Source organism: Penicillium samsonianum (genome assembly GCF_028829775.1).
Source record: "Penicillium samsonianum strain IBT 33392 chromosome Unknown utg000007l_segment0_segment0, whole genome shotgun sequence".
Classification (NCBI taxonomy): Eukaryota; Fungi; Ascomycota; class Eurotiomycetes; order Eurotiales; family Aspergillaceae; genus Penicillium; species Penicillium samsonianum.
Window position 1 is genome coordinate 4,775,755 of NW_026643265.1, and position 20,172 is coordinate 4,795,926.

General features: G+C 48.4%; 12 protein-coding genes across 12 annotated transcripts; 6 read left to right on the plus strand and 6 right to left on the minus strand.

Annotated features, from left to right (window-relative positions):
* Positions 1–513: 513 nt before the first annotated feature.
* Positions 514–2,480, plus strand: N7471_012688 (uncharacterized protein; the record flags this gene model as incomplete). Its single annotated transcript, XM_057285407.1, has 6 exons — positions 514–798; positions 866–1,135; positions 1,197–1,338; positions 1,392–1,813; positions 1,875–2,058; positions 2,119–2,480. The coding sequence occupies 6 exons, from the start codon at positions 514–516 to the stop codon at positions 2,478–2,480; spliced, it is 1,665 nt and encodes a 554-aa protein (XP_057131673.1).
* A 144-nt stretch (positions 2,481–2,624) lies between these two features.
* On the minus strand, positions 2,625–3,079 carry N7471_012689 (putative MBL2-like secreted peptide; the record flags this gene model as incomplete). The annotated part of the gene is made up of 3 exons (XM_057285408.1): positions 2,625–2,647; positions 2,693–2,769; positions 2,817–3,079. The coding sequence occupies 3 exons, from the start codon at positions 3,077–3,079 to the stop codon at positions 2,625–2,627; spliced, it is 363 nt and encodes a 120-aa protein (XP_057131674.1).
* Positions 3,080–3,508: 429 nt separating this feature from the next.
* N7471_012690 (uncharacterized protein) lies at positions 3,509–3,737 on the plus strand (the record flags this gene model as incomplete). The annotated part of the gene is made up of 2 exons (XM_057285409.1): positions 3,509–3,539; positions 3,580–3,737. The coding sequence occupies 2 exons, from the start codon at positions 3,509–3,511 to the stop codon at positions 3,735–3,737; spliced, it is 189 nt and encodes a 62-aa protein (XP_057131675.1).
* Positions 3,738–4,206: 469 nt separating this feature from the next.
* N7471_012691 (uncharacterized protein) lies at positions 4,207–6,018 on the plus strand (the record flags this gene model as incomplete). Its single annotated transcript, XM_057285410.1, has 4 exons — positions 4,207–4,494; positions 4,612–4,834; positions 4,895–4,967; positions 5,022–6,018. The coding sequence occupies 4 exons, from the start codon at positions 4,207–4,209 to the stop codon at positions 6,016–6,018; spliced, it is 1,581 nt and encodes a 526-aa protein (XP_057131676.1).
* An 811-nt stretch (positions 6,019–6,829) lies between these two features.
* On the plus strand, positions 6,830–7,213 carry N7471_012692 (uncharacterized protein; the record flags this gene model as incomplete). The annotated part of the gene is made up of 2 exons (XM_057285411.1): positions 6,830–6,841; positions 6,899–7,213. The coding sequence occupies 2 exons, from the start codon at positions 6,830–6,832 to the stop codon at positions 7,211–7,213; spliced, it is 327 nt and encodes a 108-aa protein (XP_057131677.1).
* Positions 7,214–7,392: 179 nt separating this feature from the next.
* N7471_012693 (uncharacterized protein) lies at positions 7,393–8,009 on the minus strand (the record flags this gene model as incomplete). The annotated part of the gene is made up of 3 exons (XM_057285412.1): positions 7,393–7,409; positions 7,458–7,869; positions 7,935–8,009. 3 exons carry the CDS (start codon positions 8,007–8,009, stop codon positions 7,393–7,395), a joined length of 504 nt encoding a protein of 167 aa, XP_057131678.1.
* Positions 8,010–9,942: 1,933 nt separating this feature from the next.
* Positions 9,943–10,313, plus strand: N7471_012694 (uncharacterized protein; the record flags this gene model as incomplete). The annotated part of the gene is made up of 2 exons (XM_057285413.1): positions 9,943–10,045; positions 10,123–10,313. The coding sequence occupies 2 exons, from the start codon at positions 9,943–9,945 to the stop codon at positions 10,311–10,313; spliced, it is 294 nt and encodes a 97-aa protein (XP_057131679.1).
* Positions 10,314–11,755: 1,442 nt separating this feature from the next.
* N7471_012695 (putative aldo-keto reductase (AKR13)) lies at positions 11,756–13,047 on the minus strand (the record flags this gene model as incomplete). Its single annotated transcript, XM_057285414.1, has 6 exons — positions 11,756–12,051; positions 12,121–12,315; positions 12,368–12,481; positions 12,543–12,686; positions 12,750–12,828; positions 12,889–13,047. The coding sequence occupies 6 exons, from the start codon at positions 13,045–13,047 to the stop codon at positions 11,756–11,758; spliced, it is 987 nt and encodes a 328-aa protein (XP_057131680.1).
* An 845-nt stretch (positions 13,048–13,892) lies between these two features.
* On the minus strand, positions 13,893–14,162 carry N7471_012696 (uncharacterized protein; the record flags this gene model as incomplete). The annotated part of the gene is made up of 1 exon (XM_057285415.1): positions 13,893–14,162. One exon carries the CDS (start codon positions 14,160–14,162, stop codon positions 13,893–13,895), a length of 270 nt encoding a protein of 89 aa, XP_057131681.1.
* Positions 14,163–14,464: 302 nt separating this feature from the next.
* On the minus strand, positions 14,465–15,700 carry N7471_012697 (lactonase family protein; the record flags this gene model as incomplete). The annotated part of the gene is made up of 2 exons (XM_057285416.1): positions 14,465–15,269; positions 15,339–15,700. 2 exons carry the CDS (start codon positions 15,698–15,700, stop codon positions 14,465–14,467), a joined length of 1,167 nt encoding a protein of 388 aa, XP_057131682.1.
* A 1,001-nt stretch (positions 15,701–16,701) lies between these two features.
* N7471_012698 (uncharacterized protein) lies at positions 16,702–17,093 on the plus strand (the record flags this gene model as incomplete). Its single annotated transcript, XM_057285417.1, has 2 exons — positions 16,702–16,857; positions 16,932–17,093. The coding sequence occupies 2 exons, from the start codon at positions 16,702–16,704 to the stop codon at positions 17,091–17,093; spliced, it is 318 nt and encodes a 105-aa protein (XP_057131683.1).
* A 501-nt stretch (positions 17,094–17,594) lies between these two features.
* N7471_012699 (glycoside hydrolase family 76 protein) lies at positions 17,595–19,586 on the minus strand. The gene is made up of 3 exons (XM_057285418.1): positions 19,064–19,586; positions 18,310–19,001; positions 17,595–18,253 (listed from the first exon to the last, which is right to left on the minus strand). The coding sequence occupies exons 1-3, from the start codon at positions 19,200–19,202 to the stop codon at positions 17,669–17,671; spliced, it is 1,416 nt and encodes a 471-aa protein (XP_057131684.1). The 5' UTR covers positions 19,203–19,586; the 3' UTR covers positions 17,595–17,668.
* Positions 19,587–20,172: the final 586 nt, after the last annotated feature.

Here is a 20,172-nt window from a genome sequence, read left to right on the forward strand (position 1 = left end):
TCTCAAACAGCAATCATCCTGAAATTTAATTTTCAAGAATTCTCGGGTCCGAAAACCAACCGGAGCCACTAAGAGAAATCCCTCTCATCTCAAATTTTGCAAGGATGCTGCAGGACGTTGCCCACATATGAAAATCCTGCGAGGATGGCACCACTCCAGGCGACGATCGTAGATCCACGGCCCGCTATTCGGGTGCCCGACGGCACGGCGGGTATTACCGGAGCTAGTTCTAACCCCAGAATCGGGTTTTTTTGTTCTTCTTGGGGTTGGTCTCGGCTAGACAGCGGGGACATGCCCCACGCAGGAACGCACTGCTGCTGCCCCCCAAAGAGAGATGTAACATTGGGGCCAGGAACTGGAACCTTGTCTCTTCTGGTCGCACATCGAGTGCCCCATGGAACGCGGGGATGGAAGGATGCCCAGCTACCGACTTTATTAGACACAGTGCTGCATTCTACAGAACTCGTTCAACCAAACCCGTGCCTGAAACCACCCGACCTTTTAGCTGGAAAAATGACTGTGGTGCCTCAACAGAAGCTTTCCTGGCAAGAGTCTGCCCGCCAGGTCCAGGCAGCGCGCGATCGTTCTATAGAGCAGGTTGACCCCGCCATCGCTGCTCTTCCCTATACACATACTGGCAGGGTGATTGATTTCCCCAGAAAGCACCTTTCGCAGACAGAGATCGCTATTACAGAGAGTTCTGCTGAGACCTTGGTGGCTTCCCTTGCAACGGGTAAACTAACTGCGACCGCGGTAGCAAACGCCTTTCTTCGGCGGGCTGCGCTCGCTCAGAAGCTGGTGAGTAACGCTGCAGGTTGTGCCAATACCCCAAGTTTTGAATTCTAACTATCACTCATTTGCTTAGACCAACTGTATCTACGAGCTTCTTCCTGACCGTGCCATCTCCCGCGCCAAAGAACTCGATGATTACCTTGCAGAGCATGGAAAGCCCTCTGGTCCGCTTCACGGTTTACCAATTAGCCTTAAAGGACATGTAGGCCTCAAGGGACGAGATTTGTCTGCTGGATTCGTCGGTTGGCTCGACCGGGAGAGCCAAGACGATGCAATTATTGTCAAGATCCTCTTAGATGCCGGTGCAGTTGTTTATGCAAGAACAACCGAGCCACAGGGACTGGTTAGCAGATCTAAATTTCATATTGTGTTGATTTATGGCTGATGCCTCGGTTTCGGGGTAGATGGCTCTTGAAACCTGCAGCAATATCACTGGTACCACCACCAACCCACATAATACCGCTCTCACACCAGGTGGTTCTTCTGGCGGAGAGTCAGCCTTGCAAGCCCTCTATGGCAGCCCTCTGGGAATTGGCTCAGACATCGGTATGTTGCCAGATTCTCTGGATTGATTCCTTCATTGCTAACAATAGATCCAGGTGGTAGTATTCGCTCCCCCGCCGCCAATTGTGGGCTCTACGGCCTAAAGCCATCGACCGGTCGACTGCCGCTAATCGGATGCGCTTCTTACGTTCTCGGATGTGAGACAATTATGGGAACACTTGGGCCTATTTCACCAACGTTTGGCGGTATTGAACTTTTCATGAAGACGATAATCGAATCAAAACCTTGGGTCATCGACTCAATGATGCTTCCAATCCCTTGGAGAGATCAGGAGAGGCACATTCACCAGGATAACAAGAAGCTAACCGTCGGTGTAATGTGGACCGACGATGTCGTTACTCCCGCACCGGCAGTGACAAGGGCTTTGAAAGAAGTGGTTGAGCGTCTTAAATTGGTGGATAGTATTGAGGTCATTGAATGGAAGGCATATCAACAGAAGGAGGCGCTGGAGATTCTCGTAAGTGGTCTATATCAACTCAGTGATAAGAGGAGCAGAACTAACCAATGAACATATATAGACCAAGCTTTATGCCCCAGATGGTGGAAAGGCATTTGCCAGACATGTCGAAGCCTCTGGTGAGCCGTTTACACCGGTCACGGCTTGGACTCTCCGGGATACCCCTGGCATTGAAGAACTTAGCCAGCAGGGCGTGTGGGACTGGACTGGAAAACGGGAGATGTTCCGCTATGCCTACTTGCAAGGTTAGTACATCAATTACCCATGATCGTTCCTGGTTCTGATCTAACTTGGTTCCAATACAGAGTGGAACAATGTTGCGCCCGAAATGGATGTTATACTCTGTCCCGCATTCCCCACGCCCGCCCCCCTTCACGACACTTCGAGATACTGGGGTTACACTTCTTTATTCAATCTTCTCGATTATTCAGCCCTTGTGTTCCCCGTTACCAAGGTGGATCCCGAGAGAGATGCTAAGGACACCACTTACACCCCGAAGAACGAGTTAGACAGCTGGGCATATGAGCATTATGACCCGGTAAAGCAGAAGGATGCACCTGTTTCTTTGCAGCTAGTTGCTAAGAAGTTGGAGGAAGAAAAGTTACTTCAGGCATTTAGAGAGATCCAGGATAAAATCAGCCTGCCGTTTGTCAATTGTCTGGCTTAATTACGTCTCAGGGGAATTAAAATTCATTTGGAAGGAGATTGTGAATTCTTGTCTGGTGTATCTATCATTTGACGTATAGCCTCTTGTGAGCTTGTGAGGCTTGTGCTCTTCGGTGATAACTCCGACATCGAGGACCGCCGCATCCTAGTTGCATTTGGGGAGTTTTTCTAACATCATCAGTCATGTCCAAATACCAGCAAGAGGTGACATACTGCTCGAGCAATTACTATCCGTAAAGTACCCATTGACATAGCACGTCGTCCCCAGATATGTAACTTGATCCCAGGAGCTACTCCCATTAGCATCCAGCTCGTCATAACCCAGTATTAAACCTACCAAACCCCATTGAAGCAATCGCCATGCTTCCAGCACGCGAAGGTGAGTCTATCTCCCTTGGGAAACCCAAAGATTGCGCCTGCGTCTAACTTCGCATCGTACCGGCAGTTGACAGTGTGGTCGACATTGACGATTGTGCAAGTCTGCGCTGATGCGCGCTTTTCAAGATCCAGCTCTCCATCTGCTTCGGCTTCGGGGTCCGCGACGGGGGCAGCGGCGGCCAGGAGGGGGAGGAAGGCAACTGCGAGACCGAGGAACTTCATCTTGTTTCGTTGTTAACTGACACTTGCTCTATCGTGAGAGACCCTTGCAGAACAATGGTGTACTTATACATTGGAATTTTCATATCCTCGTATTGCCCAGCCCGCTTCCTCGTGTTCTCGCCCAATGCTGCTATTCATAGGCAAATAGCGCGATTTATCCGAGGTTGCATTCTCGTATCCAGCCATTTTTAGTATCTTTAACATCCGAGGTTTAACATCAATAACAAGGAGTTGCCCAATGGCAGCTGCAGAACACTTGTTTGCTGATTCCTTGATGGGCCTTTATTTAGTCAAGTCTATCCCCTCGTCCGTCCCGGGAAGGATTTTTAGCGCAGTTTACTACCTAGGTAGTGTATTATAACAACGCGTTATTATTGGCTAGACCCTGTAATATCGCAGTAACCAGAATTATTGTAATTAGTCAGAACTATGGAATTCATGAATGCATTACTCGGTCATGGTAAGACTAGAATTTCAAGCGAAACAGACAAATAAAATAGAAAGCAAACGAGGTAGCAAGTCTCACATCCCGAAAAGGCTGTTCGGCCGACGCCCCTCGGATGACGAGCTCACGGCGCTGGCGAGTCTCGTAGTCAAGGTCATTATCAGAGATGCTAGCCCCTTCGCGCGTGATCAAATTGTCCTAATTGTTGATTAGCTAAAAAAGGTACCAGGATAAAACAATTAATACCAACAAGAACAAATAGAAGCCACCCTTTACATTCTTCCTCCTGCTGTTCTGGTGGTAGAATACGGTCTGGCTGGGGCCGGATGGAGGTGGGGATCCCACCGGGCCAGAAATGAGTCGTTCCAGAGGGCGCGTGTAATTGGTTGCAATTGGTTCTGATAGAGCACGGAGGTGAGAAGGAAAAAAAGGGGAGAAGGACTACACTTCCCAAGGCTCGTCCAAGATTAGTGTTTTAATTGCTGACTGTCCGATAGTGAATGGTATAGGGAGCAGTGTGGGGCGTCAGCAGCCCGCATTAGCGTGTCTTCAGGCCCAAACCCTAAGAAACTCTGGCTAGAAAGCATATTGTCCATATCCTCATGGACATTTTGAACTAGTATATATACAATGGTTAGGCCTCCAACATACCTCTCGCCTTATATTTTCTTGATCTGCCATGATGAAGCTACAAACCGCTCTCACCCAGGTCCTACAGAACATTGCCGCTTTTTCCCTTCTCGCAACTGCCACTCCCGTCAAGCACATCGAGACATGTGACAGCCCGGTGTGGAATGTTGGTCAGTCTGTGCGGACTACCAGCGGCCTTGTCGTAGGCCACACTGCAGCAAACGTCTCCGAGGTCTCCGAATATGTTGGGATCCCATATGCGGCCCCTCCACTTGGGCGCCTTCGTTTCCAGCCTCCAGTCCGCTATACTGGAAATGGTACCATCGACGCAACCGCATTCGTAAGTCCAGTCGTTGCGTATCCCCATCGTCGGTATTCAGCTGGATTTTAATGTCTACCTCAACCGGACGACGATATTCTCTTATTCTGCCACTTGTTAACAGACATATCTACATAGGGTCCAACATGTATCCAACCACCATCAGCACCGCCAAGCATCAATACCAGCAGTGTACCGCCCCAGAATCTTGGTATTCCGCCTACTTTTCCTGCAGCGTTCGCAAGCCAAGTATACCCAGCCAGCGAGGATTGCTTGACCTTGAATGTCTGGACCAAGCCGCAGACTGGAGAGGCGAAGAAAGCTGTGCTTGTCTGGATCTATGGAGGAGGTTATGTGTCAGGTGGGTGTTATGTAGGGAATCCCCTGTATATCACATCCTTCTAACGTGAACGTGTCCTAGGCAGCTCTAGACAGCCGCAATACCGTGGGCAATTCATTGCTGGCAAAACTGATGTTGTCGTTGTCTCGATGAAGTGAGAACTCACCAAAGTTTGCCATAGACATATCATGTACTAATCGGAGAACAGCTATCGTGTTAACACTTTCGGATTCTCTGGTAACCCCGCCGCACCAGCTAATATTGGTCTCCGTGACGTTAGAATGTCCTTGGAATGGGTTCGCGACAATATCGAGCAATTTGGTGGTGACCCAGACCGCATTACGATCTTTGGACAGTCTGCCGGCGCTGGCCTCGTTGACTTCTACTCGTTTGCTTACGCCGATGACCCAATTGCTTCTGGTTTTATCGAGATGAGCGCAACAATTTACGGGTTCCCAGCCCTCACTGCAATAGAGACGAATGACCGCTGGTTCCATGTCACTAACTTGGTTGGCTGTGGAGACGCCACTTCTGACCCAGTTGCCGTTACCGACTGCATGGTGAACAAGACCGTCGAGGAGATACTAGCTGGTTACGACCCTGCCCATGTTCCATTCACGCCCTCTCCATACGGGCCAGTCATCGACAATGAATTGGTCTTCTCGAGCTACCTCAACCGCACTGCCGCCAAGGGAGGCTACCTGATCGGTAACACTCACAACGAGGCAGGTATCTTTAAGCTCGGAGAAACGCCACACAACGAGAGCTATTGGGCCGACTTCAACGACAGCCTATACACGTGTGCCGATGTCGTGAGAATTGAGCAAAGTATCGCTGCTGGCAACCCAACCTGGAGATACCGCTACTTCGGCGACTTCCCCAACTTGGTCCTTACTACTACCCCACCGAGCGGCGCCTATCACACTGCCGATATCTATCCATTGTTTAACACCGTCAATCAGACCTTGCTCGCTAGTACTCCAGCTGAAGTCACTGTTGGAAACTTCCTCCGCGATATCTGGTCCAGCTTTGCCAAGGACCCCCAGCATGGTCTTGATGCTTTCTGGCCTCAGTACAAAGGGACCGAGAAGACCTTGGCCCGTACTGGTTTTAACAACGAGACAATCAGCTTGGCGCCTGGTAACATGTATGATAATGTTTGTCGCTGGACTTACGACGGTGTCAGCGCTCCAGCCCCCCTGTAATAGGTTATTGGAGTTATTTTCGTGTGGTTGAATGTGGATGTGATGTGATGTATATTATCCTTTGCACTTGAATACCGCAAAAGACAAAAATAGAAAATTAAAAAGAATGATTGCTTATCCACTAACGTTGCTGCGCAGACGACAATAACTTCGCGGTGCGTGTGGTTGCTTTTCAGAATCTGATTTTTTGCAGCTCCTACGCGGTTATGATGCGAGCTGGAGTTCCGAAGGCGATGACAGAAAGATACGATGAGGCGATACACCGGCCATGACCGAGATGATCAGACACCAGAGAAGTATCGCCATGGCGCCTTGTGGGTCAATCGATACGCGGCGGCGCTTCTAGCAAATGGCTGGGGGCACAAAGCTAGGAGGTCTTTCTTCTGGGTAAGTTCTTTGATGCTGCCGTGATAAACACCGCTGATACTGATCGCAGAGGACCAGACACCCGCTCAATTCGCTCGTTTCGCCGCCTATGATACAACGAGCTACCAGGTAGTGGTGAGCCACCTGGGACAGGCAGCTATACCACTTTGCGAACGTGGTTGGATATCGTACTGCATTCCCTCTATTGTTTGCTATCTCACGGGTGGTACAGTTCTTCCGGAAATTGGTGTCACCACTTACACTCATTGTTTCCCGAACCCTAATGGCAAGTTCCACTAGTGTGTATTAAGAATGGCCCCAGGAATATCAATATTCCCGCATCGGCGCCTGCGGTCGCAGGGTTCTTCCGGTTGTGCCGTTACACAGGCTGGAAATGAGGGGTAGCCAGGCAGGATCAAACAACCTTGAAGCCTTTGACAAAACCATGTCGTGCTCAGTAAGATATGATCAGGGTTCTCAACTGTCTGCCCCTTCAGACTGACTGATTACACAGAATGCCAACCTCGCGCCGGATGTTGCGGATGTTCGTGAGAAAATGAGATCAGTCCGAAGGTCTGCTTCTGGTCAAGGATTGAGCTGTTTGTGTAATGATGGCGTTTACCGCACTTTCAGCTCGACAAGGGCCGTGGTCGATGCTGTCCCGCTGAACAACAAGGAAATCCAGAGCAGTCTACATTTATTTCCTATTGAGGCCCAGCAGCAGGTTCAGGACATCTTTCAGGGAGTGAATGGGTACACTGTTGCGAAGGAAAAGCTGCTTTGCCCTGATGATGATGTACTTCCCAAGGAGCTACGTAGGGGTTCATGAGGCGTCGGGCTGGCCATGGCATGCCCCCTTAGATAAGAAGTATGAGACAGATAGGTGAATATGACTCCTAAGGAATAGTGATATATTCTAGCCTTGCTATGTCTCCATTCACACTGTCTTGACCGCTAGCATGGCTTCACTCCAAGGCCCACTCTATAAGTCTCCCGCCATCTTCCTATTTAAGCACAAAATAGCCCTGGATACATGTCAAGCGTTCCGCATCCTGAACAACCCATAAACTGACAGGCGGCGTCGCTTGTGCACGTCTGTCCTTCACAGTAGCGATTCGGGTTACTTGGCGGCATGATAAAGAAAGGATTGCCTCGCTTCTCCGGGTTCGGAGACTGCAGCTTCGACTCGTACAGCTCCGGGTCTTGGAGGTTGAGCGGTTTGACGTGGTGCGGTGGCTCCCAGACGTGCTCATCAGCCACCTTGCGACTGTCGACCTTGCCCCAGACCTCCTTGAGGTGGTCCTGGTCTTCCTTCTTGGGCATGTGCTGGGCGATTCCCATTAGATGGGTATTGGTAAGGCGGACTGCATCGACGACCTTGCCCTTGCTATCGTACTTGCGGGCTATACCGTCGTCTGCGATGTGATGGAATCCGTCTCCGTCCCCCTTGAGGCTGTGAACCAGGCTCATGGCTTCACTGTAGGACTATAGTGTTATGAGATCTGTTAGCCTTGGTCTATTTGAAGGGTTGGTTGAGAAGGGGGGTATACATTGTCGGGCTTGGAATCAGCTTGGGCTAAACTGGTAGCGCCTAGAGCGACCGCAATGATTCTAAGGAGATGCATTGCTGTTGGCCTTTGTCTGCAATACTAGAAAGCTAATGTGACTGTGCTAGTAGAGGAGTATAACAGATTGAGGGAATTTAAACGGGATGAGTCGTTCTTGACCAACCTCCGGACATCCTGGTGGAACTAGCCTTTTATAACTCCGATGGTGGTTTAGGCTAACTCAATTATGGTGGTGTATAAACGTCGAAGATGAGCATCTCAATCGTATGGCTATCATTTTGCCACCTCCTGCCAGCGAGCACGTATACTCAATTGTCTCCGCCCCTGAAGATCCCAACAAGCGATGATACAGATACACATATTTCCATAGTATGCGCGATTTTCAATCTTAGAAGTGCGGTTGGAGACGTTGGATAGTATCTAACAGGACAGCCGGGGGCGAAGGAACAGGACAGCTGGGGGCGAAGGATTGATCGCTTGAGCAGTATTTGTCAGTTGAATATTGGCGATCGAATCATGTGCTCTCTCAGATGGGACCAAGCCGGTCGACGCGAGGCTGTGATCTCTTTGATAATCCCTCCCTATGGGTGTCTCGCAACTAGGCCTTGACAAACGGCACCAAAATGGTACCATCTTGGTGCCAAGACCACGCCAAGAAGATATACTAAAATAATTTTAGAGTATTTTTCGATTACCTATTTAGGCAATCCCCTAACCCAAATAGGTATAATCAGGGCACCACGGCTCCAGATTTTATTTAGTGCTGGCCGCCCGGCCCCATTCCTTTGAGAGGGACCCTGCAGAAGATTGACGTCACTTGATAAGGGCCTAAATCCTTCAATGGTTTCCCCGACCTTGTTTAGGCAATCCCGAATCCCGCTCCTGGTTGTATGCCTACATCTAGACTTCGCCATAAACCGCAACCGCACCTGCGGTTTTTCTTAGGCCTTATTGGGGCCCCAAAAAAACCACAAAAAAACTTTTTTGCATAATTTTACATAAAATTCATAACAGTTAATTATCGTATTGTATTCCGCTAGTACCAATTATATTTTTATCACTTTTGACTAAAGATTACTAGTTAATATATGGTATATAAAAATGTATATAAGTATAGGACTTGCAGAAATTACAGAGCCCGTAATTAATAAACCAATTGGGGCCCCAAGGACCATTGCGGTTTCTATATCAAAAACCATAAACCATCGCGGTTTCTGGACCTCGCCCCAAAACCCGCCCCAATTGCAGTTTGGATTGGGGCGGGTTTGCGGTTTTGCAGTTTATGGCGAAGTCTACCTACATCCTGATTGTGGAGTTCTGAGACGCAATGCCTCTTTGCAATGGGACGGACACCCCAAGGAAATGACGGTTGATAACCCCTCTCGGCCCTAGTAGGGGCGGCTTGGTGTTCCTACAGATTTTAGAGGCCAACGTAAGGTTTAGCCAGGATTCTGTTCCTACACCAGAACTTGACAAAATACCCTCAACAATCCTAAAGCTGGTCAAGATCAACAGCAATACATCATCTATAGCATCGGGCAGTCCGAAATGCACACACAGAACACCGCCATTGCCATCAAACATCCGACACGAATCCTGCAATCCTATCTGTGCTCTCCATCAAGGAGCTACACTCTTACTGGCAATGCCGTCAATCCAAACCGCCCCCATACTAACATCCACTCTTACGGAATCAAGTGAGAAGAGTCTGCCTTGTTGTCCAAGCACCACGATCAGCAGACAAGCCCCAACGCAACGTGGAGTCAATCCATAATCACATTTGGTGTAACCTCGCTGGCCCCAATTGTAGCAGGGGTGCTTGCAAAGTCAAAGCATCTTATGGTGAATCCTACGTCATTCCCCTCCATCGAAAGGTTTATATAGCCTTCAAGGGCACCCCCAAAGTCACGTATCAACTCACAGCCTATTGAGCAACTTCCTATCTTCAAGACAATCAAAACTCTCTCTTCAAACCAGCCAACCCCCCAATATGCAATTCAAGCTCGCTGTCATCGCCCTATTGGCCCCCTTGGTCATGGCAGAGAACTGCCAGGATGGCCTCGATTACTGCGCCTACACTCTTGTCGGAAAAGGTACTTCATGATATTTACAAACTTACGGGGACAAAAGAGACAATTAAACCAAAGACACGGTAGCTAACACAGACCAGGCGACTACCACCAGCAGATAGGCACGGCCCTTACCAACTACGGTGCTTTCCTCCGGGCGACCAACCCGGACTGGTTCCTCTTCCACTGCGACGGCGGTGCCAACGGGGCTATCTCTGTCAAGTCCAAGTGCCCCAAGGGATGTGTTGACGGGGGCGACAGCACGAGCGATTTCTGCGCTCCCGATGCTTGAGGTCCCAAATATGTGGCTGGCTGTTCGGGGAGGGACATTGTGAAGTTGTGGGTGAGGATGTTGGTATTTTGAGATCTTTTTGTTGTTGATCGGTGACTTACTGTGCTTGCTTTTGCTATATTGAAGTTGCTGCTTTATATAAGTTTCGAATTGGAAATGTTTGCGTTCTGGATCTTTGTGAGTTGTACTGAAATAGTAGGACAGCAAGTGCAGTCTCCTACTGATAGCTAGTGCGGTGGACACTATCAGTTCGCTATGTATGAGCTAGGAGAGCCTCTTGGCTTGCATTTTGGACTCTAGGTGTGGAGATAGTGTTGGGCAGAATGTGGTTGAGTAAACAAGGTTGATGAGTAGACATCAAGGGGCGATAATATATGGGAACTTAATCAATATGGTACATGAGGTTCCTAGCCTGCCTGGCGTTACGCTTAGAGAACGAAGTTGATCTTTTACCGACGATTACCGTACAGGCTCTTCCTGCTTTAAAAAAATGGGGATCTTTGATCCTGCAGATCTGGGGCGGGCGGTTGGGGCCAGGGGTGAATTGGGAGCCAGCATACTATTGGTGTTCTCCAAAGGAAAGCAACAGCAACATCTCGGCGCAGGCAACAATATTGGGATCATTGTTCCTACAGGAGTTCACAGTAACAGGAAATGAATATTGGCCCCCATGTTCTACTAGCCCATCGGCGAGCATATTCAAGTTTCGCAGACCTAGGAACGCCCCGATATAAGCGCACTGCCAGTGGCAGGATCAACACCCCAGTATGGCCCCATACTCGGTCAACCAACCAGATGTATAGTTTGTTGTTGGTTTAACGGGTTGGTCGTTCTTGGATAACCCGGATGCGCGACGATCTATCGTCCGCATGTACCCCCTAGTAACAATTCTGTCCCTGTGGATTGGCCAAGACTACCCTAATTCTTGCTAGCGTTGTGTGTTGCATATACTACCACTATACTATTACATCACTGCTATTTTTAAGGGGGATATGCCTTTTATGCCACTTTGCAAGCAATGAAACCAATCAATGAGATCATACCAGAAGATCAGGTTATTAATAATTAAGACCAAGCCTTCCTATTTAGGATTATAATTGATCTAGGTAGCCAGGAGAGGAGAGAGAGAGAAAGATCTCTAATTAGTATAGAACACAGTAATCGATTATATTGAAACAAGAAAGATACTAACTAACTAGTAAAAGAAGATCAACATGATCCACATGGACAGAATTGTTACTAAGAGGGGTAGTCTAGAAATCATATTCAATAACATGATTCGATCCTTTGCAAGATTGAGCTAGAACATCTCTATGGAGACGTAAAGAGCTACCTACACATTATCACAGAGAGATACTGGTAGACTTCCAAGGCGACAACGCTGTTTGTGTGATTTTGCTGTTGGTTTTCGAAGAAACGAATAAAATAAGCTACTATAGGCTCTAGTGACCAACCATCGATTGGATGACAGCAGAGAATCTCTCTCCATCCGGCTTGGCAGCCTCCACGATCTCCCGCATCTGCGTCAGCTCTTCTGCTGTCAATTCGATGTCACGAGATGCCCAATTTTCTTCCAAGCGTGCGGCTTTTGTCGTTCCCGGTATTGTAATCGCGCCTTGCGCAGCAACCCAGGCCAAGGCAATCTGCGCAACCGTGCAACCTTTTCGAGTTGCCAATTTCTTGACCTCGCCAACAATAGCCTTGTTGTTGTAAAAGTTTTCTCCCTGGAACTTGGGAACTAATATTTCTAGGAGTTAGTTTATCTTAATCCAACGGAAACTTCGCAAAATCAAAAGGCGCGACGTACCAGTGCGTCGGAAGTCATTGGGGGCGAAGTCGTCAGGAGACTTGAACGGAAAGTCATCCACAAGCCAGCCGTGTCCCAGGGGGCTGAATGCTACAAAGGCCACATCCAATTCCTTTGCTGTCTCAATAAGGCCACTGGTCTCGTGCCATGTTTCAAATGCAGAGTACTCGGCTTGAACGGCATCGATCTTGGCGACTAAAATCTGTTAGCGCGCACACTTATGCTCTGTGGTTACACATAGACATACTCGCATTTGCCTTGCGCAAAGTGTCAGCAGAGCATTCGGATAGGCCGATGTATTTTGTTTTTCCGGCGCGTCGAAGTACGTCCAGAGCACTGATAGACTCTTCCAGGGGGGTGTCTTGAGTTGCACGGTTAGTATACCAATTCGAACCAAATGCTTTTCTGTGGATGTTATGTACTGGGGTCGATTCTGTGGAGATAGTAGAGATCAGGGGTGAAACCAAGCCTGTCGATTGTTCCCTCGATGTATTCCTTAATGTGGGCAGCCGAGTTGGTTACCTTTCGTTCAGGCCCGAAGACATCAAATCCACACTTAGAGGCCACTGCGCAGCGACGTGACATGAGCCAATGATGCAATATAGAGAAAGCTAAGTCAACTTGCTTACCAAAAAGCTTGTTGCGAACATTGTGCTTCTTAATGAAGTCTCCAAGCAGCTTCTCATTTTCGCCGTTTTTGTAGGCAACCTAGGGCGGGAAGAGAATTAGAAACTATCGCACTTGGGGTAATGTTAAGGGACGGCTTACCGCGGTATCCCAGAATGTGCAGCCCAGCTCGATGGCTTTCAAAAGAACAGGCTCAGACTGTTCAAGATCGAGATCTGACCCCATCGCAGAATTCAGGCCCATTGCGCCAAAGCCTGGAACAGGGACCCGCTGTCCGCCAACCGAGAGTGTCTTTATCATATTCGTGGACTTTTGTGGGCTTGGGTGCCGTTGCAAAGTCGTAAATGTGAAGGCAAGGAAGTGAAGGCTCTACCAGGGACGAAACTCGCACTTATTTATATTGCGGCTGACTGGCACCACATCACAATCATGATGTGACCATAAAGACGGTCAATATTGTCATCTCCTGCACCATGATGACAAGTTGCATATGATTGGTCGATTGTTATAAGCATAATTATGCCCAGGTGGGTCTACCGGTAAGTTTACTTTGCGGCCCCACTGCAGTCTTCCAAGGTTTTCTGCAATTGATGACAAGTCTTGTATTATTGGTCGGCAGTATGGAGAATGGGACCTTGGAAACATAATTTAGTATATTTCTATAGCTAAGAATTAATGCCGTTATAGAACTAGTTCTACTAGTTAAGAACCGGTAGCTATACCTTAGTATATTCAAATAGTAAGGAACTATAATAAGCTATAGTGCCTACCGGTCTCCTACCGGTTTCTTACCCATTCGTTCTGGTGGGGTCTCCTATGTGTTTATCGTTTTTACATCTCTATATTCGAGGGCGACCGCTTAGAAACCCGCATTGCGAGTTTCATGGAACGGTCGTCCAGGGGGCTGGCAACCACTTTTTAGCTGTCAGCAGGCCTAACAGCAACTCCCGCATAGCAGCATATCTTTAGAGTAAGCTACATCGGGCAAATGAATTCATCATTATCATCATCATCAAATATATCAGTTTTGTCCTTGTGAATGAATCGGTTACATTGGCTCTGTGTTGTTTGAGTAGAGGGGACTTTCGCTTAATTTTGCTTGAACCAAGGATAGACCCAATGATAGACAATTCCAATCTCAAAATTCAGTGGACTTCAGTCTGTGATGATTTATCTTGCGGCACATCAACAACCCCGCTTCCGTCGCATGTTGGGCAAGTCCTTTGCGACTCGTTGTCTGTGACAGGTGGTAGGCCGCACAATTTGAACACCAAGGTTATGACGGTCGGGGCGAAAACGATATAAATGAGAACGAATATTGCGAAAGTTTGGAAAGGCGCAGCTTGCAGTGAGTCGAGGATGAAAGTGGTGAACGAGCGCATAAGTGTGTCCAGGTATGTCACCGGTGCCATCATTCTGGTGTGAAGGTACGAGAGAATAACGTATCAGAGAAAGCGAATTTGACAGACTTGGACGCTTCGAAGGTTATAAACTCACGATTAGTTAGTATTGGAATGCTTCTGCCTAAACAATCCCTGCTCGGCCAGTTTCAGTTCTTTGTCTTGCATTTTATGCGCATTCTAGATATTGTCTGGCTCTATATATACAATCATCGTGTCAAGTCTAGACAGACCCCTTCCTTACTAGAATAGGCAACCTTAACAGCTACCTTAGTAAGGTTGATATTTCCTTGACAAGTTGAGTTGAGTTAAAGAGCCTACTCCTCCCAGATGATGCTGCTCAAACCGCTCGACGAATTACTAGCCTGGCCAGGCTGTCCAACCTGCAAGTTGGCGACTAGGTTGCCGAGGTTTCCACCCCGCGGATCCCTTTTGACAATGGCTACATTAGATGAAGCCTGGTCCCCAATGGCTACCAGGGTGCCCTTCTTATTGATGACAAAAGTGCGGGGAATGGTGCCATATGCCGAGGTGATTTGGGTGAATCCCACCGTGCCATTGGAGGAACGAACCATGGTCGACATGGAATCATTTGGAGGGAATCCTTGATCAAAGCGAATCGAAGCATAAAGAAAATCCCCAGCCATACCGATCTCCGCTGGCGTAGCCCCAGCCGGTAACTGTCCGCCTGGGTATGGCACAAAGGATTGAGTCTCCCGGAATCCGAGGCAGCCGGAGGGTAAGTAAGAGACAACGAAGGCATTGAAGTGCCCGCCTAATTCACTGACGGTGTACAGCATAGTCACTGAGGCTTGCGCTGAGTTCGAGGAGGTGGATTTCCAGAACAGCCCGTGTCGCGGTCCACTACCAGCGGTATAGTTCAGACTGGGGCACACATTTAGTCGTCCCGAGTGCTGGTTAATGGCGTACACGCGGACCTGATCGGCGCCTAAATCGGGAACAAGGATGAAATCACCGGTTGGATCAAGGATCACCTGATGCGGGTGCGGCGCATCCTGCTGCGGTTTGATACCGGGCTGGGACATTTGGTAGCGTAAGACCTGTAAGGCCTCCCGATCAGGGCTAAGGGGTAGTGCAAAGGTTGAAAGGGCAGATCCACCGCTTATGAATGTTAGTTTGGTTGTATACGGGTCTACACAGCTGGCTTAAGTAGACATCAGAATCACTCACTAATGCGCAATAGCCAAATACTTTTCGCGCCCGTGTTTGCCGCCATAAATAGTACTGTGGACCGCGGCACCCACGTCCACGGTGTTCGCGAGCTCCGTCAGTCTCCCATCCCGATTCACGGAGTAGGAGCTCAACAAGCCATTCATACTCGCATTTCCCGCGTGGTCAGAGCAATAGAGTGTGCGCGTTGACGAATCGAACGTAAGCCAACTAGGGCCATCACCGCATGTTTTCAAGGACGAAGTGATCGAAAGCGAGTTTTCGCCATCAAGAGACAGACTGTAGATGTTGCCGTCATAGTGAGTGGCATACAGGTTCGTGGCAACTACCAGGGTGATAAAGAAAGGAAGATAGCGAATCATGGTGGAATTGGAAATGGCGGGAGAAGGATAAATAGAAAGAGGGGAGTTACGGGGTTAATGAAACAATAGTCTAAAGCTATCCATAGGGATCTAATCTACCCGGTAGTGTCCCTTCTCTCTTCGTTTGAGATTCTTCTTGATTTCGTAGATTTCCCCGCAAACCCCCGCATACAGGTCGGCATTGGCTCCACTAGATTACCCATTCTGGAAATGCGCGCCTTGTCGGAGAAGAGTCAGCCAGTCCTGTATACTCCATACTGTCCATTCTGTTTGATGTCAATCCGACGGAACTCTCCCTAGAACTCCGGTATGAACTGTTCACCGCGGTCAAAGACGGCAGGCAGGTCTATCAGCAGACTTGTTAGGTAAATAACCAGAACATATCTTTTACGGTAGTTGTGAGGCCTCGCCAAAATGCGGGTCGGGTCGGCGTTTGAAAAGGGTATTGAAAATATAGAAGCAGTTAGGGGTTAGACTCTTAAGTCCGGAAAAAGGACAAATCCGGGGGTGATAATCATGTACATAATTCTGACAGAACCGGGTTATGCCACTTAGGGAGTCAGTTTTATGTAAAAAGTGATCGACGAAACACCTGATAAACATTGGATTTCAGGATATATTCGCTCTGGCTCGCGAGGTGGATTATCGTTCAGCAGGTTTAGCGTTACACGTCCTCTCTACTATTCCATGCAAGAATCGCTGGTTTCTATTTTACTTCTTTCTGCTATAACTAGATATTGCTATAAGTTGAGCTCTAAGTTCATGTCTCACACAATATTGTCCGAGGTGAAGATGGGACAAGGAAGGAGATGTCAAAATTGTTTGCTATTAGGTCAGGATATAAATTTGATACTCGATCTCAGTTCTCATTGCTTTACTTCCTCCTCCTCTCCACGAGTTCCTTGATCTGAGCAATTATCTCCCACATTCTCTGCACATCACATTTACATCACATTTACATCACACAAGCTCATATCAGCAACTAGCCATCCATCTTCACCATGGCTTCCAACAGAGTTACCAAGGCTAAGCCTACCAAGAAGGCTGCTGCTAAGCCCATCATCAAGCCTACCGTCAAGGCCACCGCCAAGGCCGCGTCGGAAAGTAGTCGTGAGGTACTAGAAGAGAGGATCGAGTTCCTACTTACCTGTATCAAGGTGACAGGAATTAAGGCGAGTTCTCTCCCACCCATTAGTTACTTTTCGGCACTAATATCACTATCATATTCCAGGTCGACCTGAATGCTGTTGGTCAACACTATGGCATCTCCACTAATGCAGCGAACATGCGCCTTCGACGTGCTAAGGATTATGTCGCTAAACTTGTAAGGGCTAGAGAGGAGGCTCAGAATGGTGATGAAGCCCCCGACACCACAGAGGATGAGGAGGCTTAAAATGACCAAAAAAAGGATATTCACTGCAGTAGACCTTTACCGCAACATGATGTTAGAGGTGTGAATGTCCAACGCATACTTGCCCTCATGTTTGCCCAGGATCTCTCTCCCTGCCAGCTAGATTCTCTCCTTCCATAGTAGGTCGCTGAATGATCATTATCATCTTTCTCCAGACTTTGCCCCCAGATGATTGTAGGGGATAAAACTAAGTAGGCATTAAGATCTCAGGGAAATTGCGCAAACATTCCCTCAACGCTCAAATTTTGCAGACACGACTTGAGATAATGCCGTCTCCTGCATTTAGCAAATATTTTCCTATTGATCTCTGTCATATAGATCTATACACTCTGATATCCTCTTCTGAATTCTAGGTTTCTGGTGCGATTATTGCTATAGGGTGAGGTTTTCTGTTGTGTCGCGCACACCTATTCCGCCCGCACGATACCGAGAGAAAAAAAAAGGGGGGGTATAATTGAGAATAAGTCGTTCAGGAAATATTACAAAAAAGCCTGAATTTCTCAGGGTATCAAGATTCCAAATGTACATATATTTAACGCCTTCCCAATTGAGTGTATCTACTTTCCTCCAACAAGCATCCAAGATATAGCCCCAACCCAGAATATAACGAAGACCGCAGTCAAGATTCCCGCGCCAACTCTATCACCTGTAGTGACAGGTCCAGGCCCCGTGCTTCCCTTGGTATTGGTGCCCCCGTGTGGGTCACTTTTAGATTTCCCACCATTGTCAGCATTGTAAGGGCCCGCGGCCGAGAATGGGACCATGGCAGCATTAAGAACACCCAAGACAGACATCTGCTGCTCCAAGCCCATAGTCCCATCCCATTCTGTCTTCTTCGTCCAACGAATTCCACAATGCTTCCCATCGCTTCCGCCGGAGCATTGTTGACCGGCAGCAACAGCGGAGACCTTGAATCTCCCCATTACGTCCGCCGTGACATTGGCCGGCACTATCAGCGACATGAATCCGAGCCATCCAGTGAAATATGCCTTGAAGGTTTTCTGATTGCGATCGCACTTATTAATCGGCTCACAGGTGATGTCGGATATGATTTGTTTCCCGCCGGATTCGGGGAAAAACTGATCAGATGTCTTGATCAGGCCCGTTACGCCTTCGAGCCATTTGCTTTCAGTGCCGTTGGTCTATAAATCCTGTTAGTTTTGATAGTCAACTTGTTGGGGACAAGGGATAGACGTACGTAGTTGTGCATATAGCCCGCACCTGATATATACGTAGCGTAGTTGTAAGTCCATTGATGATCACCATGATCCTTGCAACTCGCAGCATTAGTAGTGGTATCGGCAATAACCCATGTTTTCCTCAACAGCGGCGTAGACGCACTCCAATCCCAAATCTTCTCGGCCCACTCGGCATAGGTCGCGTTCTTGGTATATAGCGCCAGACGCGCTGACAGCTGGAACAAGCCGCCGTTGGAGATGGCGTTTTTCAAATTATATCCATCCTGGTAAGGCCAGATCTGCCATCGCAAGCCACCACCGCAAGCGGTCATATCCCAGCGAGGAATCTGTCCATTGAAGACACCCTCCGCCAGAGAAACCCACGAGGGTTCGCCGTCTATTTCGGGGAAGTTCAGTTCCCCGGCGGTTATCGCCGCTAATCCCCAGAACACTTGATCGTCGTTACCCAGGTACTGAGAGTAGTTGCTTGGGAAGAAGTCGTTTTCGCCCTTTTGCCAATACATGCCTTCCTGGATGGCGTCGTTGAACTGGGTGTCGCCTGTTAAATACCAGTACTGAATGAGGGTCATAAACATCGAACCACCCTCCCACCAGGTATCGTCCATTTTTCCTGGAATAGCTTTCGAGTCACGGGCATTGTAGAAATCCATCATGGTGGTGGCGACGGTCTTGGCGGCATTTTTGAGGGACGCTGTCGGAAGAGGTACATGTCAGTCATTTGAGGTGCTTAGCCAGCGCATGGAATGAACTCACTCTCATCCTCAGGGTTAACTTCAATCGCGATGACATTTTGTATGAGAAGGCAGGCCAAAAGGGTGGCCAACCACCTAGAAAGGATCACAGGCCTCATTTGACGCGAGCCGAGCGGTGACCGACATCGGAGGAAATGCATAGGACTGGGAGATGGAGAGCAGAAGTCAAGTGCATTGAGATTAAGAGGAGAATATGAGTGTGCATCTCCTGGAACAAAAGGGCAATAAGACAATGGAACCCATCGGATTATATCGAATCATCACGATGAAACCAGTCACTTGGCGGAGAGCCGCCGTACCAGTGGGATTATGTACAGGAGTCGATATTCCAAGACATTGGCACAGCCAATCCTGCTGCCTGACTTCATTCTGGATGCAGTTCTGCTCAGCACTGCCCAGTTTTCAGGCGCTTGGCATTGAATTTTCCTTTGGGAAATGAGAGTGCAGTAATGCCAAGACACCCCTTACCCGGTGTACCCGGGGTAGGCGGTTAGGCGAGACATAACCTCTGCGCTTGAATATCTTCTAACACACCCTTAAAGTCACAGAACATGAAAGTTTCCCGGTATATTTAGGTTGGAAAGTGTCTCTGAGTGTCATTTTCTCTCAGGTAGGGGGCAATCTGCCAAGTTGTTTCCGCTGGCGCGGAGTGTCACCAGCGCCAGATTGGCTCTTGGCGCTACCGTGGAAACATCAGATCCTATTTTTAGTGGCGCCAAGGAATATGCCAAGACCTGGCACTGCCTTCCCCCCTTTTGCGAAAATCACCTGCTTCTAGCCTAATCTCTGAAGCTTTGATAGTTCCATCCACAATTCAGATCCTGGAGAAGTTTCAAAGTCAATGTGAAGGTCCATACAGTAAGTCCCGAAACTGGTGCGACCACCTACACTCTTCGATTGATTCTCTAGCCCCAACGCCAAGAGACACTAGTCTATATTAGGTACTGCCAGCCTATGCCCAAGATGGTATTGTTCTGTCTCGAGTGCTTCAAGGCTCAACCGATGCATCCGTCTTTAAAGATTTTATTGAGCAGCTTCTGTAGCATTGTGGGAAATGGCCCGAACCGAAGTCTGTGTTAGTTATGGACAATGCATCCTTTCATCACTCCG

Coding starts and splice junctions, on each gene's coding strand:
- N7471_012699 (XM_057285418.1), bottom strand. CDS start 19,202: ATGCATTTCCTCCGATGTCGGTCACCGCTCGGCTCGCGTCAAATGAGG. Junction 19,002..19,063: donor AGTTAACCCTGAGGATGAGA/GTGAGTTCATTC, acceptor CTCTTCCGACAG/CGTCCCTCAAAAATGCCGCC. Junction 18,254..18,309: donor CGGGCTATATGCACAACTAC/GTACGTCTATCC, acceptor CAGGATTTATAG/ACCAACGGCACTGAAAGCAA.